The sequence below is a fragment of the Perna viridis genome, chromosome 2 (genome assembly GCF_037379345.1).
Source record: "Perna viridis isolate PV_CMFRI_1.1 ecotype Kerala chromosome 2, ASM3737934v1, whole genome shotgun sequence".
NCBI lineage: Eukaryota > Metazoa > Mollusca > Bivalvia > Mytilida > Mytilidae > Perna > Perna viridis.
In genome coordinates, this window is record NC_142446.1 from 46898067 (window position 1) to 46915858 (window position 17792).

A 17792-nucleotide genomic window follows, 5' to 3' on the forward strand; every position below is an offset into this window, starting at 1 on the left:
AAGTACTTTTCTTTAATCTTAACAATAAGGATATAAATCGATAAGGTACTTAGTCATGATAAGGAAATAATAGTGAAATACAGAATTCCACGGTTAAAGGTCTTAGATGAAACGTAGGAAAACAACGGAGTTATCAATATCCATTCAAAAGAAAACATAGTGGACCAGTTGTAAAGGTAGAGTAAGTGGTTTCTAATTTTTGTACGGTATTAATCAAACATATTATGCTATATATTTGACATATGATATATAGCCCACAAAAAGAAGAAAACTAAGGACATACCAAATCGGTTGATAAATTTATATCCTCCTTGAAAATGAAACCTGACAATCATTACTGGATACAAACACAAGGGCTTATTTATATTCATTGTTGCACTAATGTTTTACTGACGTTTTTCATCTGAAAATGATTAGTTTTTGGTTTCAGTTATCTATGTTGGTTTGAATTTCACCAAACCTTTACCAATCGTACAATTGAAAGAAATCTTATCAAAATATCAAAATCATAACATATTCATTCCTTAAGTATAACATTTACATAAATTACACTTTACAAAGTTAAGACTTAACTTGCGGAATTAAGAAAATGAAATATATGTAACATATTGTTGACAAAAGTATTTAATTATCTTCTATGATAAAATATATCTTGGAGGAAATTTCTCATGGGCGGCCTGAAAATGAGTCTAGAATAGACTGTTCAAAGATACACAATGCTATAATTTACACTTAACAAAGAATGAACGATACAAACGTATATAACGACTTTACCAGTTGTTATTTGTGGCATTGAATCTGTCTTTTTAGGGTGTTAATCCATTCCCCTATTTTGCATATTAACGTCACTGAACATAGCGAACATGAATATAATTTCAATTTTAATACCTTAAAATTAGCACCGAATGTATGACTCATATTTCAGTCTTTTGAATATCATTAATCTTTTATTGTACAAATTCAATAAATGGGAGAGAAAATTATGTAATCTTTGCTATATTATAAGTTATTTACGTTTATATCCATAGATATGGAGATTTTTTACACCTGAAGTACTAAAGTACGGCCTGAGGCATTGGTCATACATTTTGTTTGATTTTTATGAAAAAATCATGCAAACTAATTAAACCATTCAAGCAAGATATTAAAGGTCTGTATATATTAAATTGAAATTGAAATAAAAAAAAAAGTTTAGATGATATGTCATAGATGTCATAGACTAACAAATATGGTCTATTGTGTAACATTTACATTGTACACCAAGAATGAACAAGTGAATTTATCTTTCCTTGATGAAAATTAACTGCTCTCTCTAAATAAGATATATGTCATCTGCTTATTTTATCACTGCGTCATTTGGTTCATATGTAGTAGTTTGATATCTTTGCTTTTTCTCTTAATCCCTATTAACGCATGGACAATCTCAAATGTTGCAAATTATCTTTAACTCAGCTAACTTTTCAAACTATTAGTTTTTTTTATTGTTAATTTGTTGACGGGATAAAGGAGACGTTATTCAAAATCCCAAGAAGGACAACCGTCACACATCAGCTTTATTTCTCGTTATTCCAGGAATGTTAAAATAAATGCCGGTCATCAGGTGAACATACTGGCATTAATAAAGAGTGTATTTTCTATGTTTCTGATAGGAATTTTATTTAAAAATGATCTCTTAAAAACAAGTATCACGTTATTTAGGTGGAAAACTGAAAATTCAACAGGACGACAAGTATTCCACTTGGCAAAACTTATAATGTATACTAAATCCAAGTAATAAATGCCTTTGTATCCTTATTTAAAATGTTAATAACTACTGCAACTGGGTTTCCATGTTAACAAGTATGCATTAAAAATAAACATAATAGTGAAACATAACAAAATATCGAGAGCTGTAGTTTTCTGTGCCTTGTAAAAAACCAATAAAACCATTTTTGAAATGACCCTTAATGTAACTTTCGAAACAGGTTATCATTGGTTTATTGTAGATTCTCAGAAGCGAGAATTAACCAGCTAAGTTAAGAAAATCTCCAATTAAAGGTCACTGGACAATAGTTTTTGTCAGATATCAGTTAAAGTTATCTCAAACGAGCATTTAAATTAAGATATCTTTTGAATACGACACTCGTGTGTCAAACGTAGGTGATTTCAATGAATCAATAATATGATATCGACGTCAAATGATAACGAAATGTGCCCCATTTTCGTTTCTTTTCTATGTTCCATTTCGCCGTATATTTCCATTTTTATAATCATATTTAATGTTTTATAATTGTCTTTTGTTCTTATAACGAATGTCTCTTACTTATTACACCCGTCACTATTTGTATCCATCTATTGAAGTTTACAAAATATATTGATTTAAGACGATCATTGAAGAAATCCCTCTGTTTGTCTGTCAAGTGGACATGTATAAAGGAGTTAAATAATTTTGAAAAAAAAATATTCCTAGCAGAAAAATGTCGAAAAGTGTAAATAAACATCGTGTACGAAGTTACAACCCTAGATTAATCCTATGAGGAATGACCCGGTCAGGGAAAGCTATATTTTCAAATAGCCTAGCTGGCCGAGTGGTCTAGGACGCTGGACTTTGTGCAGGCGGTGTTGCCATAAATGTCATAGCGGTACGAGTTCGAGTCCCGCAGACGAAACGACCAAACAGTTGCTTCGCAAATTAGACAGTTCTAACGTCGTAGGGAATTTCAGACCCTAATATATATATATATATACATATACACTTATCTGTTATTTGATAACATGTATTGCTTTTGGAATAAATTTATTGTTACCATACACACATTCGTACATTAACGCATTTCGACAATTGCAAATTATCCAACATATCCAAAATGGGAGTAAAAATCATTTAAATGGAAATACGTTTGAGTCTCATATCAACTCTCCCTACAAATCACTTTTCCAAGATATTGCTTTAACTCTTCGATGTAAACTCATGAGGATTGTAGATTATGCTTCAAATATCTAACATATATAAGAAAAATTTGCAAAAATACATTTAAATATATTAAAGATATTATTTCAATATACCACAAGTAATTTGCACATCTGAACTTTTCTAGTTTTCCGTTTCTAAGATAAAAGTATTATCTTACCTGAAATTTTGAAATGACCGTCTTCTTTGCGTGTTTAAGTCGAGATTGGTATTAACATTGATTTTATTATCAATTGTAAATTACTGTCGCAACTAGAAACAGAAGCAAGAGGATCCTTGCCGTGAAAATAGTTCTATTCACTGTATAATGAACATTATTCAGGTATACAATTTCTTGGCATCTTCCTGTAAACGAAAGAATGATGCATTTTTAATAGAAAGAATTGGCTATTATAACCGAAGTCTTATTGATAGAGTAATTTTCTCTCATCCAACAATCATATTCACTGTGATAAAGTAATGCTCTTTCTTAGCATTCTGATGTTAATATAAGTAAACATTGGTACATGTATATAACTACTCATCTTAGGAAAACAGGGATATAAATTGATTGACATCTCTTTTTACTTATTAACTGAATACTAAATATCAATTATTTCATTGGCACAATCTCGTTCACAATGAATGGGAATGTCCCATATCAATTATGTATAATATTGAGACAAGACAAAGTGAAAAAATACTTTACAAATTATATCAATATTTTTTCTTTTTTAACTATAAAACAAAATGTCAAATAAATGCTGGTGTAATAAGAAATACAGAAGCATTTTTCTGTGGAAATAGTTGAAAATACAGATGTTACTATTCTAAATATATTCTTTCCATGACATAGGGAATGCTTCTTCGGAATGTATATCATGATGTTATGCATATAATTCTTGCGTTAATATTTCGAATAAAGCCGTTTAGTATTAATATTGACAAAATACCAGGTTGTATAAAAGCATTTGAATTTGATAAACTGGTTTAACCCACATTTCATTTTGTAATGCATGTACCAAGTCGGAACCATTGCGGGGGGTTTCCAACTTTCCGGTTTTTACCCCCGTAAAACGATAACTTTCCTTTTGGTCATAAATTTTGACTACTGCTTAGATTTCATTTTGTTATTACCCTTCATTATGCAAAACATGGTATATAATATTGATTTTACAACGAAACCTTAAGTGTCAGTCTCTGTAATAATAGGGCAGTGGGTGAAACATGGTATTAAAAAACCAGCATTTTGAATTTTTGATTTGACTATTTGCATCATCAGAATCAAGGAAAACTGACAAGATTCTCCATATTTTTTTGGTAAATTGAGTTGTAACTTCATTGAAATGCACTGAAAATGAACATTTCAAGGACAGACAACTATGTCGAAAACCACATTTATCTAAATTTCTATTGAAAAATTTCTGAGCAAACCACGCGCATGTGATGCAGAGAGGAAATAATGGTTTTTTTACAAGTATAGTAGGCATCCTTGAGTGAAATCGGTGGTGTTTGACATGTTCTCATTTTGCCTCATTCTTACAAAAACTTACACTTACTGTTTACACCTTAAGTCTGAAAGTGGTTCGATTAAATCAGGTTAACTATACTTTAAAACCGAGAGGACTTAATACATAAGTATCATTAACCCGTTCAACATATCTATTTGCAACATTTTGAAGATAAAGGTACAATGAATAAGTCGTTTAAATACCAAGTGCAGTGGAAACACAACAGAAATTTTGGAATAATTCAAAAATACCCGGTAGTCTACTCCTGTAATTATATAGTTAAAATGCGCTATATATAGACAGCCTTAAAAAATCAATTGTCATCATCAATGAATTGTAACCCAAGAAATTTTGTATACTCAAATGAAAACGTATTTTAGACTAAAAAGACCAACTTTCTTCGAATTCAAACCTCAGAAATGGGATGACTGTGACTTCCGTAAGCGGAGTAAACCACCATGAAAATCGTACAATGTATAGGGGTCGTCGACGTTTGATTTATTTGATATTCTTTATATAAGTTTGACTTATCGTATTTAATCATTAGAACTGCCACACCAAAATATGAACGTATTTATATAGCAAAAAGAGCATTGTTAGTCAAATTTACCATAAGATAAACTGTAATCACATACATTAAACATATTTAAATTCCTACCTGTTTGCTTTGCCAGTCAGTAGTTATCGCCCTTTGTCTTTACTTTACACATTAAGAAGAAGAAAATATTTCTTCTTATTTCTGCTTACCATTGATCTTATAATATATTTTCTTATTCATCTGTTTCATCTATCCAAAGTGCAAAATGTATAAATGATATCATTATTTGATAGTGAAACTATTTCCTTTGAGGTTATTCAATTAGCTTAGAGGTATTATTTTACAATGAAAGTTTGTGTTTGATTTGCCCTGAAAGTCAAACATGTAATTGAAATTAAGTTGTTATCATAACAATATCAGATATTGATTTGCATAGTTATTCAAACTATTAACAAACATGTGATCCAAGAGAACAACACATGGCATTGCATAAACCTTGATATCATATAAAGTAAAATTGTACTTTTCACTTATTCAAAACAAAGAAAAATATCTGAATCAAGATTTAAAACATACGCTACGCAAGAAAGTAAAGCTACAATTAAAAAACGAATATTTTAAACAAATAACATAATGAATAAATATATATATATAGTCACAAAAACCAGACATGGAAAACAGACATACACATCAAAGTACATAAAAAAAACTAAAATAATACATACAAAGTAATAAAACTAAATGAGCACCTCGGACTCCACTAAAAAGTGGGAGCATGGACTAGGTGCACCGGTAGGGTAAACGTCATCTGCTTTTCTAGAAACATCCGCCAAGATGCTCCTAAAAAGTCATGTCCGTGGTTGACGAAAGAGGAAAGAATAAAATATGTTTATCACCAACACGTTTTCTATATACACGGGTTAAAGGTTAAAGCCAAAATGATATCAAGCTTTTTCATCATGGACACGTGATTTATTGATTGTTTACATTTCTCTGAAATTAACTGTTAAACTGTTAAATAAACCAATTGTGTTTTGTATATATTTCTACTGCTGTTAAAAGAATGTAAAATGAAAGCAAAAGAAAGCTCGCTATATTTAGTCCAGATGTTTTACATTTATTTCCATTCCACTAAAACTAAAGACGCGAAAAATAAAGACCGACAAAAGTTTGATATCCCTACCATTATAGTAAATCGAAAAAACTCACAAAATATAAATTTCTTTGTTCTTTGTTTAAAATTAACTATGATAATACAATGATTTTAACTAATTTTTTGTACATATTTGTATTCAAGGGAAGCAAACTGTACCAGTATTTCAAAAAGCGGTTCTCTCGCCAGGTGCTTGCGGACTTTTCCGCTTTACATATATCACTAGTTAATCTACGATACGTGATCATCAAGCCATTTATTTGTATAAAAAGTTTGTTTATACATATAAAACATTATATCATGTTATTTGCTTTTTGATTTGATCTGTGTTAAGACCATCTATTCCAGTACAAAAATTCTGACTATTTGAAAATTATCAAACCATGTTCCATCACTTTCAATGATATATTTGACTACAACGATGACGAACCCCATTGTACTATATCAAAATGAGGTATTAAAAATTGCAAACATGCAACATTCTTATAACCGACTCTTACTTCTCTAGTACCCTTACAAACAAACCCTTCCATACAAGAAGTCACGATGACTTAAGTTGCAAATCAACGAACTTAATACATGGATTAGAATGCAACTTATGCGGTTTAATATAGGTCGGTGAAACACAAGAACGATTAAACAAAAGAATGTGCTTTCGGGAATAAATACCACCAAATTCCCGATAGTTTATCAACATTTTAATCAACAAGATCATTCAATCCTCTCTATAAAAGTTCGTATTTTAGAAAAAAATTACCATCCTACGAACAGCCCCGTTCTAAGTAAAAACTATCGTGGGGAAAGACAGGAGTACTGGATACGCAGACTAGGTACTGCAATACCTTATGGATGCAATCACAACATCAAAAGTATAGAAAACCTTTCAAGCCAATATAACAAAAGCTTAAATGTGATGAATTTATTTGACAAAGCTCCAAGACGGGAAAGGAGTCATGGCCATCGCCACTATACGTCACCTAAGTTACATGATGTCTCCATAGATGGTCTCCTTCCTTTCATACTAAAACCTCTTGGACTTCATCACATTATAACAAAACTCTATTCTACACCTTTCACTCTACTACACTCCCTTTACAATACACGTCTTGACACTCCTGTTTCTGACCCCACCTCAACATTGTACAGACTTGTTGCCATCATTTTGGATATTGGTTTCCACAGACTCTTTAAACCAGTTTGTGTGAAAAGTCTAGATGAAGAAAAACGATCATTTCTTCCACTACCGTTTGTCAACAAAGTTATAGATGCAATTAATTTGGCTAAAATCCTCCATCACAAAAACGTTACCAACAAAATTCCCCCATATTTCAAAGACAAATACATACCAATTATTTCATATTCATCTAGTCCATGCTCCCAGTTTTTAGTGGAGTCCGAGTTGCTCATTTGCTTTTGTTACTTTGTATGTATGATGTTTTGTTATTCAATGTTCTTTGTTGTGTGAGTCTGTTTTCCATGTCTGGTCTTTGTCACTGGATTACATTCTTTTGATTACCGCTCTAACCTTGGTTCCCTTGATTACTCTTTCAAACAATTTACGAGTTATCTTTTAGAAAAGTGAAGATCTCTATTTTGTGTTGACATTCTATATTTATGCATTATAAATATATCGTACGATAATGTTTTCATCTCCTAGACAGTATGATTTAAGGAGTTTTCTTTGTCTCATCTATAATTTCTAACATTTCAAGTTTGTGAGCAAAATATTATGTACTTTCACCACTTCCATTTTATCTGAAGTCGACTTCGTCCATCTCAACTATATAAACAATTTGTTTTTAATTACTTTTCCTATTCATTTCCTATATTACATCGGACATCACATGGGCAACTCTCCTTAAAGTGGTCAGAAGGAATGATAATTACATCGCCAGACGAGGGAAAATCCATGATAAAAAAAAAGCCGGGAACACCATCAACTAATTGTTACAGAGACTTACACTTAAAATATTTTAAAACATTTCCCAGAAAAACAAACAATGTAAGTCATTATCTATTTCTTCAAACTTATTTTATTTTTTTTTATACCATACTTTTTTGTATGTAAGTCATGCGGTGAGCAGTCACTTTTATAAAAAGACCGACCGGCAACATTCCTCGGATCAATACTAGGATATTATCTCCTATGTATAGTGGAATTCGAGTTGTTCATTTACTTTTGTTACTTTGTATGTTTTATGTTCTTTGTTGTGATTGTCTGTTTTCCATGTCTGGTCTTTGTCCCTGGAGGTGTAAAACAACTATTAAAAGTCCCTTTAATTTCTATGTTGAATTTTCAAGGTCCCAATCTTTTTTAATGTTTGTTAAAATGAACTTTAACAGATTTTATCATAGAGGGTTTAATATGTAAGACCATTAATATAGATAATCTCCAATTGGAGTTCTCTCATTAGTTATTATATTCCTTCATGCACATCTATATATGATATTCAACCTTCATATAAAGTTTCATGAAAATCATGTTAGACTTTCATGCACAGACAGACGGACAGCCAGACGAACAGCTAGACGGAGTGATTCCTATATACCCTCAAACTGTGTTTGCGGGTGTTATATTGATGATATATTCACTCTTTCTAAAACTTTTGAACAGTATTCAATATGTGTATGTGTATGACGTCATAACTCTTTGAGCTATATTTAGTAACCTATTGGAATAATAAAAGATGATAGTAGATTGCTGTTACATTATCAACATGAATACTGAAAGAATGTTGGGAGGGTGTCCAATAGTACATAATAGCCTCGCATTATATAGTGTTGGTTCGTAGATATTGTGCCAAGTAGAATGAATTCTGTACGATCTTGAGAGTGCATTATGCGCTATGGGAGTCACGATTAGTCTTTTATTGTATTGCAAAACCTTTTTTTGTAATGGGATTGTAATTATATTGATGTCCTAAATCATACCACCCCTTAAAGTGACTTGGTACTTGTCTGAAAAACTCTATTAACAGAATATGACATTGACTACATCAATATGAAACAAATACGGCTTATAACATTAAAGTATTTTTTTATTGTTTCTTTGTTATCTTTCTTATGATGCTTTATACTCAGTAGCACTGCTTACAGATTAAGAAAGTCGGAGTGTAAAATATAATAGTAAAACTAAACTAAGTCGCAAACTTTTGAATCGAACTGCAATTTTCCTTCGTCGTGTAACATTCCTAAAGTTCTTGAAAGCTTTAAAAAAAGCTCTTTTTGCATCAGCACAACAGTGGAACTCAAGCCCATGAATCGTTTATAGAGAAACGTTCCTCTAACATGCAACATAAAAGATAATTACTTCTTTCCAGGGAACTCATTTCAGAGTTAATTAAAAACATTGTGTGTTTTACTACATACCAAGTTTCATGAAACGATGTTCCGTAGTTTGAGAGGAGTTGCGACGACAAAAGGGTACTGACGGACGGACTCGTCGTACATTATGCTATCCGCATCTTTGTTGCAGGTTGTATAACAAAGAAAATCATGTTAAGAACTGTATTATGAACCGACTCGGTAGAATTCAAACATAAAAACCCCCCCCAAAAAAAAAACAAACAAACAAACATAAAAACAACCGACTGAAAAAAACACCGATAAATGTAAAATAGCAACCAGGATCTCGACAAAAAACTGAGTGTTTAAACACTTTCAGAAACAATCATGGATGTAAGCGAGGTTTAGTACACAACAGGAATTAAAAGACATCTAATGGTCAACCTAAATCAACAGGTTAAAAAAGTGATCACAGTTTATTAGATGATAACAAGAATAATGACAATTTTCTATTAACAATTTATAACAACATTCAATATGGAATGCGCAGGTACATTCGTAACACTGTATACGTTTTTTTTCTATGTTCCTTTAAAAAAGACAATCAGGTTATCATAACCTAACCAGTCACAATTAATTGTTTGCTAACTATACATGATATTTTTTTACATTATGTTTAGACATACAGTCTTTGAGACGTTTAAATTTCCCACACGCACGATACATGAACATACGTTAAACGCCCACCAAACGCACGATAAACGAATGCTTCTAGCATGCGTTTATCGCGCGTTTAACGAACGCTAAACGATGTGTAAACCATGCAACGCTAAACGATGTATGAACGCTAAAATGGGAAACGTGAACGTTTCAAGGAGTGTAAATATTCATAAACCAATACCTACTGTTGATAAACAAAGTGAGAGATTCATAACTGATTTCATGAACTTCCTTATGCAGTGTACTTGGCATTTATTTCTCGACATCCTTGACAGTGTTTAAAAAGGCGATTGAACTAAAACATAAAACTTTACAATGCACGTGGTTACGGTGGTACACGATAAAATGTCCCATGTTAAAGTTCATATCATCGGCGCAAATGTTACGTTACTTACCTATTGTTGACATCTGAACCAAACTAATTCACTATTGGTGCACGGAACTTACCAATTTACGCAACATAAAAACTAACATCGGATGAAGATGAAGAAATAATTTTTGAATTAATTGCCGGAATTGCAGCGTTCCGTGGATAAATGTTGTTCTATCCACCGAATGGCACTAAATTTTATATCACTATAAATAAAGAACATATGTCTCCTCCATATATTTTTGCGCAAAGATAGATGATAAGAAAAAAGTAATGTTAAGACATCAACCGGTTCGACTATAATCTTAGAATCCATTTAGTGCATACAAGGTTTTTTTTTCTCTGTGTAACACCAGAGAGTTAGAGTAGTTCTGATTGCCTGAATTTATCAGTATTAACTATTTCCCACCAGTTAGCATGGATATACAGGTTAAACGAATTATGATACATGTGCATATATTTTGATTATACAAAGTCACAGAAACATGAACTAGTATTAATGTAAACATTGTTGTACATTGTTGATAAAACATAACAATAACACATGAAAGACTAGATTGGTCCACCATGTATACTTCTATTTAGAACTCATAAATGGACTTATTTTAATGCATGGTCACTTTCAATGCATAGCAAAACGAATGGTAAAAACCATTCCTATCTAAGGTATCTATAAATGAAAGAACGAAAATGGCGAAACGCAACAAAGCATTGAACATCATATAACATAGCAATTATCGACAACCATTAATTGCTTAATGAGTAAATTCGTTACTCTAAAGATAACTACTACCCTGTTTACTGTAAATATCATTTATGTTGATATGGACTGCACATATTCAGATTCATTCATTGTTTACACAACGATGACTTAAAGTCATCTTCAACACGTGGTCATACACCAAAGGAAGTCATACAGACGAATGTAATGTAAATGTCAGTGACGGAACACAAAGGTATGTCATATCACAGAATTAGATTTATAACTAATATCTATCAATATCATCATACCGGGTGATTCGTCGTGAGCCTCGTTGTTAAAACTGCCACGATTACTGTAAAAGTTGTAAGTATGGAATCATTTGGGCTGCCTAAAAAGACAAAAAATAAAAATGCTGTATTCAAAGACACATATAGAGTTACTTGTAATTGTTTGGTTATATTGTGAACTCTGTTTAACACCATAGAAATATTTCATGAAATTATTACAGTGGTTTTAAAGGCGAAATAATGAAGACTTGAGAGTTCAGTAGTTACAGAAAGGCCAACACGGGTGAAAAAAAAGTAATAAATAGTATACTAGTATATACTGCACTTGACTTTTTGTCCCCAAATCGACCACAGATGCAGTTCGATGCAACGGTCGACTTGAAAGGCAGCAACGTTTTTTTTTGTTTTGGTTTGTTTTTGTTTTGTTGGTTTTTTTAAATTTTATCTCGTTGTAGATGTTTCGTAAACTACCAATTTGAATTTCGTGCTTCAACAATGAGATGGAAGTCAAAATGTTGAAGAAAACAATGATATATCAAAATAAATCAGTAAATAAAAAAGACTTAGTTTTAAGTCCAGCTCGTCTTTATTTACCATAAGAAACATCAAATATTTCAACTCTATTTCAGTTGGGCATATCAAAAAAGTTTTTTTGATAAATAAATCATAAAACCGATCATGACAAAGCCCAAATTATAATACCAATATTTTAGGTTTTCGGATTACAACACATTTTAATTCATACCTATAGTACTAAAAGCTTGATTTTGTATTATAAAAGAACCTATGTAAGAAAGAGTAACCAAGGGAACCAAGATTCTGGCAGAAATCAAAAGAATGTAATCCAGGGACAAAGACCAGACATGGAAAACAGACACACACAATAAAGAACATAAAATAACCAAAATAATATATACAAACTAACAAAAGTAAATGAACAACTCGAATTCGACTAAAAACTAGCGGCATGGACCAGATGCACCGTTAGAAGAATAAGCGTAAAAAGTATAAAGAAGTGAAATAAGACAACGGCATAATACATATAATTCATGTAGTCCGTCGGTTATAACACAATAATGTAACATTTCTGCGGTCCTCACCATCACCTGATTGGGAATGCCTTCTTCGAATATGATTTTTGTGTATGTTGACCGTCTTTATTCTTTTATTTTTGTCATGTCTTGGCCATTTTACATGGATTTTGACGTATTTGATTGTCTCATTAGAGACACACACATCGGTATTTTTGTGCCGACATCTACTTCCACATGTCATAGATGTTTTCCCTCTTACACAGACATGACATTCAACGGACTGCACGCTGAGCGTCTTGCACGAAGCATGAACTGATCATCATGTGTAGTTTATTGTTACTTTGTGTTTCATGACCTATTCTACAAGATTTTTGTAGTTTTGTTTTGTATTCCAGGCTTTGTTTTCCTCTTTGAACCCTAAAAACGTTATGTATTTGGATATCTACAATGCGGCTCAATTTAATAATTGAACTTACATTATTATCTAATGTCAAACTTACCTCCACTATTTAAATAATTAACCATTCTACACTTATCGGGCATTTCGTCACTTCCGTCATGGCATTGTAACTTTTGATCGCAATGATATTCTTCAGGTATGCACTGGCGACCACTTGTGCACATGAATGTCGTTTCGTTGCATAATGACAGATCAAAGTTTCCTGGTAGAGCTACAAAATAGTTTACAGTTGATTAAAATGCTTTTGATTATATTTCAACATTTCTTTTCCATGCAATGCGTTTTATCTACACAAGATTATAACAGACAGGAAAGAATTTAACTGCAGCAATACGTGGGATATATGATTTATGATTTTTTTTTATTACAGGATAAACATTAATTTCAACTTATGTCATCAAAAATAACGACAAAAATTAGCCCGTGGTACACTAACGATAAGTTCCGAGTTTGAGGAACAAATTTAACCTGTGAGGTCGGTAAAAATGGATAAACTTATTTATGGCATCAGAAATAAGACCGTCATTTGTCTATGACTTCGGTCATATGTTTATCACCATTTAACAAAGATTTTCCTCTAAGGACGTCATACATGAATTGTTCCTACTTACAAAGTTATACGCTCTTTGCTATCCGGTAAAGGTAAACAAAATGTATTTTTAAGGAATCATAATTCAAATCTAATTAGAATATCATATGCTAATAAGATTGGAATTACAATTCCTAAAAAAATACATAATGCCTATTTCGTGCACTATGATAAGTTGTTCACCTTTTACGACCTCTTTACAACAGTGTAAATTTCATGTACAAATCGTAAACAACATGGCTACCATCGAGTTTAGAGGTTTAAAGCGGTATTATATGCTTTATACCATTCATTTTCGGCATTCTTTATTCAAAGCAAAAATTTTGAAAGAATATAGTTACCATTGTTTTTTCCAGAATTTATGGATGTGTAAAGTCGGACCATTCACGCACAAACCTTCGGACTTTTATTTGTTTTGTGAGTGAATGGTCCGATTTTACACATCAATAAATTATGGAAAACAGTGTTTAAACTTATAATAAATGGATTCGACCATTTACCAATAATTTTTCTGTATTTTACAAGTATATTTGTACTATATGCACATACCTGGACAAACAATATTATTGCATACTTTTTCTTCCCTTCCTAGTCCTTCACATGGTTTGCCATTTTCAGATGGCTCAGGAGCTATACACAGTCTTGTTCTAGCAGTACTTCCAGAACCACACATTTTACTGCAGTCACTCCATGCCGTCCACATGGTCCAGCCACCGTGAACTGATAAAAAAACAGTAGGTCATTATAACAGAAGTGTCTTGAAGAAGACAAATATATAAAGATTGTAAAATTATTATCATATTTATATGACGAACGAGACGTCTTTTTTTTTAACTATCTAATTTCAATTCATTTGTAGTCTGAGGTTTTGAAACGTTGCATTAATATACATATTTTTTGTAATGAGCTTTAATGTCATTGATAAACGTTTGCACTGAATTATAGATATCCAGTCTAAACAAAAGTCGATGTTAATTCAGATGATTCCAAAATCGATACGACGTGTCCATTTTACCTTGAGAAATAAAATATTAACGTGAAATGAGCATTAAGCGACATGTATCTATGGTTGAATGGGCGCACTTATTCCATGTTCAAAGTGCTTCATGTAAATGAAATTCAAGTTTCTCAATCAGTTTTGAATGTGCCTCTTTTAGATTCTTTATATTATTTGTTGATTGTCTACTTTGATTTCCTATTCCTCGTTCTGTTTACATTCACTTTTCACACAGGAAAAATTGCAACATATGTGGTCATATGTTTTAAAACATCTGGAAGCATATGTTTAGGACCGATATAGAAATACATGTTTTTTTTTCCTATAAAATACAATTGTTTTAAAAAAATATCTGCAAGTAATACATTTTTCATACATTATGCCCTTTAGAAGATACAAACTTACAAAATGATTTTTTTCATGAATTTATTTGTTAGTCCTTAACATTTATTTCATATGCTTTTCATGGCGGTCCTAAACATACTAAGACACAAGAGAAACATACGTTTTTCTTGCCTGATGAGTTTATTTTTCTCATTTTTTAAATACTATTTTAATATTTTTTTATTTTGTCTTGAAAGTAACGTATTTTTATGGGTAATTTCTGGGAGAGTTTGAACTTTAATAACCGATAAAGAGGTTCAAATATATTATGTACATACCAAATTCTATAAACTAATATAAGAATTAAATTCGTCAATCTATCAAATCTAAGTTTTGGAGACATCGACTGTAAATTTCAAGACACTTAAAGACATACTTGAACGTAGGACCATAAAGTAGCTTTTGTCAAAGTAATATTGAACTATCAGTAAAAGAAACAATCCAAGTTTAAGTGCTAATTGATCCTTTTGATCAAACCAGAAGTTCGGTATGATTAGGGTAATAATTAAACCAAATGTTGTTTACATATTTCCTGATGAGAATACAACCATATGTAAGTAGCTAGAATTTAAATATTGATTCACTCTCAACAGTCTTTTAAGTCGCCCTGAGTATGAAATATTTATTCTACAGATTTGATTTTTTAAAATTTAAACAAGTAATGATTATCATTGTTTAAAACTATTTACATTTTTTTTAAAAATTCTCAAACAGCAAAATACCCTTCATAAAAACCAGTAATACATGATTCAAAATAGATTTTGATATTGAATATAACATTTGACAATATAATTTACCGCAAACACATTGTGTTCTTTCTTTATTTCGTCCATTGTATAAAACGTAAATTTTAGGTCGAGCTGTCTTTATTTTAAAGTTACTCTACAGAGAAGTTCATTGATTAAAATAAGTTTCAATTATGGTCAGAAATTTTGGAGAAATCCATATAGCAGTCTGTATCAACACTCGCCCCAATTCACCCTTAAAATCAGCGGACCTTGAGCTGATATCGGTGTTTCCCGAGGAAACTGTATGCCATACAGATATTGCGAAGTACAAATGTTCGCTTTGTATCATACGAAAAAATTGCTGTATTATTACAAGTGTATTATAAAGTTACAAATAGTGAAATTTGTATACGTTTACCTGGGCATGGGAGTTTAGTCCAACACTCCGCTATCATACTGTAGGTATAGTTAGAAACTCTACCATTTTTATAAATCCAGTTTTTGTTTCTCTGGATTGAACCATATCCACATGTAACTGAACACTTTGACCATTCTCCCCAGCTTCCCCACTCCCCATAGTCACTGCTGGCAAGGTTTGCTAATGTTACTTGAATTTAAAGAAATAAACATAAGCATATTGCATTATAAAGATTTAATTAACTTGTATCCAAAGCAAAAGAGACGAAATACTGCATTTAAATAAACGGCATTTTGCAAGTGAGAAAACATCAAATGAGGGAAAATTTGTTTTATAATTAAGGCACCATAAATCGGACATCGGTTTAATAGATTGATCAATTTTCGGTTTGGAACATCAAGCGTTAATCTAGAAACATGATCTTTTAAAAAACAAGAAAATCAATACTTCATAAGATATTTATAAAACAAATGCATGATAAAACATCTTTACCGCAAGACGCGAAGGGTCCATTTTTTCTAACACATTTTTAGTTGTCAGAAATTCCTTTAATTGGATGCATTTATCCATTATTCATAAACCATTTTATCATTTCTGGAGATCACATGAAGGTTTAGCGTGTACAGCTCCATTCAAATTATATACAGAAATAAAGTGCTTAATGTTATTATGACAATATCAAATAGTAATAGTTGACGATGTCCAAAGAGAGGAGAAACTAGACTTAGGGGAGACAACTTATCGCTTTTGCTCGTCTTAATTTCTTGAAATTTTAGTTAGTGTTTTACTTTGACCAAAAACAAAAACAAAAAACAAAACAAAACAAAACAAAACAAAAACAAACAAACAAAAGCAAAAATATATATATTTCTAAAAAATTTAACCACATATTTATTAGAATAATTTCAATGAACATATAGTAGCTTCATCAACAAAACTTTTGATCACTAAGATGTTTTGAGTTTGATACCAGAATGCCACAAAATAAAACGTTTTACTGATTTTTACAGAGTTATTTCCCTTAGGTGTTGCGTACCCCTCCTCAAAGGACTTAAAGGATGCTCAAGTCTTGAGAATTTTTAACAGCTTGTGACTAAACACATATAACATTCTCATTATTTGCTGTTATCAATAAAGAAGTTAATGTCCTGAAGATCAGGCATTTATAATTTATATTATGTCAATATAACCTACAAGGAATAAGAACACTATGCATGTGGCAATGTGAATGTGCTAATTTGAAAATGCCTTTGATAATATCAAATGTTGTACTTACCATAGACCTGAAGTATAATCTGAAGTACAAGAATATTCTCAATCATTCCTCATTTGTAAACAAACTGAAACAGACAATGTCATTACCTGATTTAAAAAAGATGACTGAAATGACATTTATAGTAATACAACAATAATGAGACATCGAGTTTTTGCTTTCATGCATATCGTCAATGTATACTTTCAGTTTTTAGAGTAAACCAACCGTATCGCATCTCAAATCTACATATAAAACGATTCAAGTAAACGCTTGAGATATAAAGATTCCCTTCTTCGAATTTATAAAAATATAATTACAACTCACCACCATAAATCTAAACATATCCTACACGTTGATATATAATGTTTACACCTGACTTCAGGACAGTAAACGATTGCTATTATCATAGTCATTTAAACATTTGTTAAGAC

The 17792-nt window shown here is 31.5% G+C and overlaps 1 protein-coding gene and 1 long non-coding RNA gene across 6 annotated transcripts in view; one reads left to right on the top strand and one right to left on the bottom strand.

Annotated features, from left to right (window-relative positions):
- The first annotated feature begins 15 nt into the window (after positions 1–15).
- LOC148625404 (uncharacterized) lies at positions 16–13512 on the top strand. Its single transcript, XR_015919920.1, has 3 exons — positions 16–176; positions 1029–1150; positions 13361–13512. It is a non-coding gene; the product is annotated as an uncharacterized LOC148625404 (long non-coding RNA).
- The window catches only part of LOC148625405 (thrombospondin-1-like), a 39197-nt gene continuing 31278 nt past the window's right edge, over positions 9874–17792 (bottom strand). For 4 of the 5 annotated variants that reach the window (XM_088568918.1, XM_088568916.1, XM_088568919.1 and 1 more), the window contains 5 exons: positions 17383–17446; positions 16107–16295; positions 14129–14299; positions 13031–13201; positions 9874–11597 (listed from right to left, as the gene is read on the bottom strand). In XM_088568918.1, coding sequence (XP_088425044.1) covers positions 11512–11597; positions 13031–13201; positions 14129–14299; positions 16107–16295; positions 17383–17428 — 663 coding nt within the window. In that variant the 5' untranslated portion in view covers positions 17429–17446 and the 3' untranslated portion in view covers positions 9874–11511. Of the gene's footprint in view, positions 11598–13030; positions 13202–14128; positions 14300–16106; positions 16296–17382; positions 17447–17685; positions 17772–17792 lie in introns of those variants that run through there. The other variant, XM_088568920.1, reaches the window with a different exon arrangement.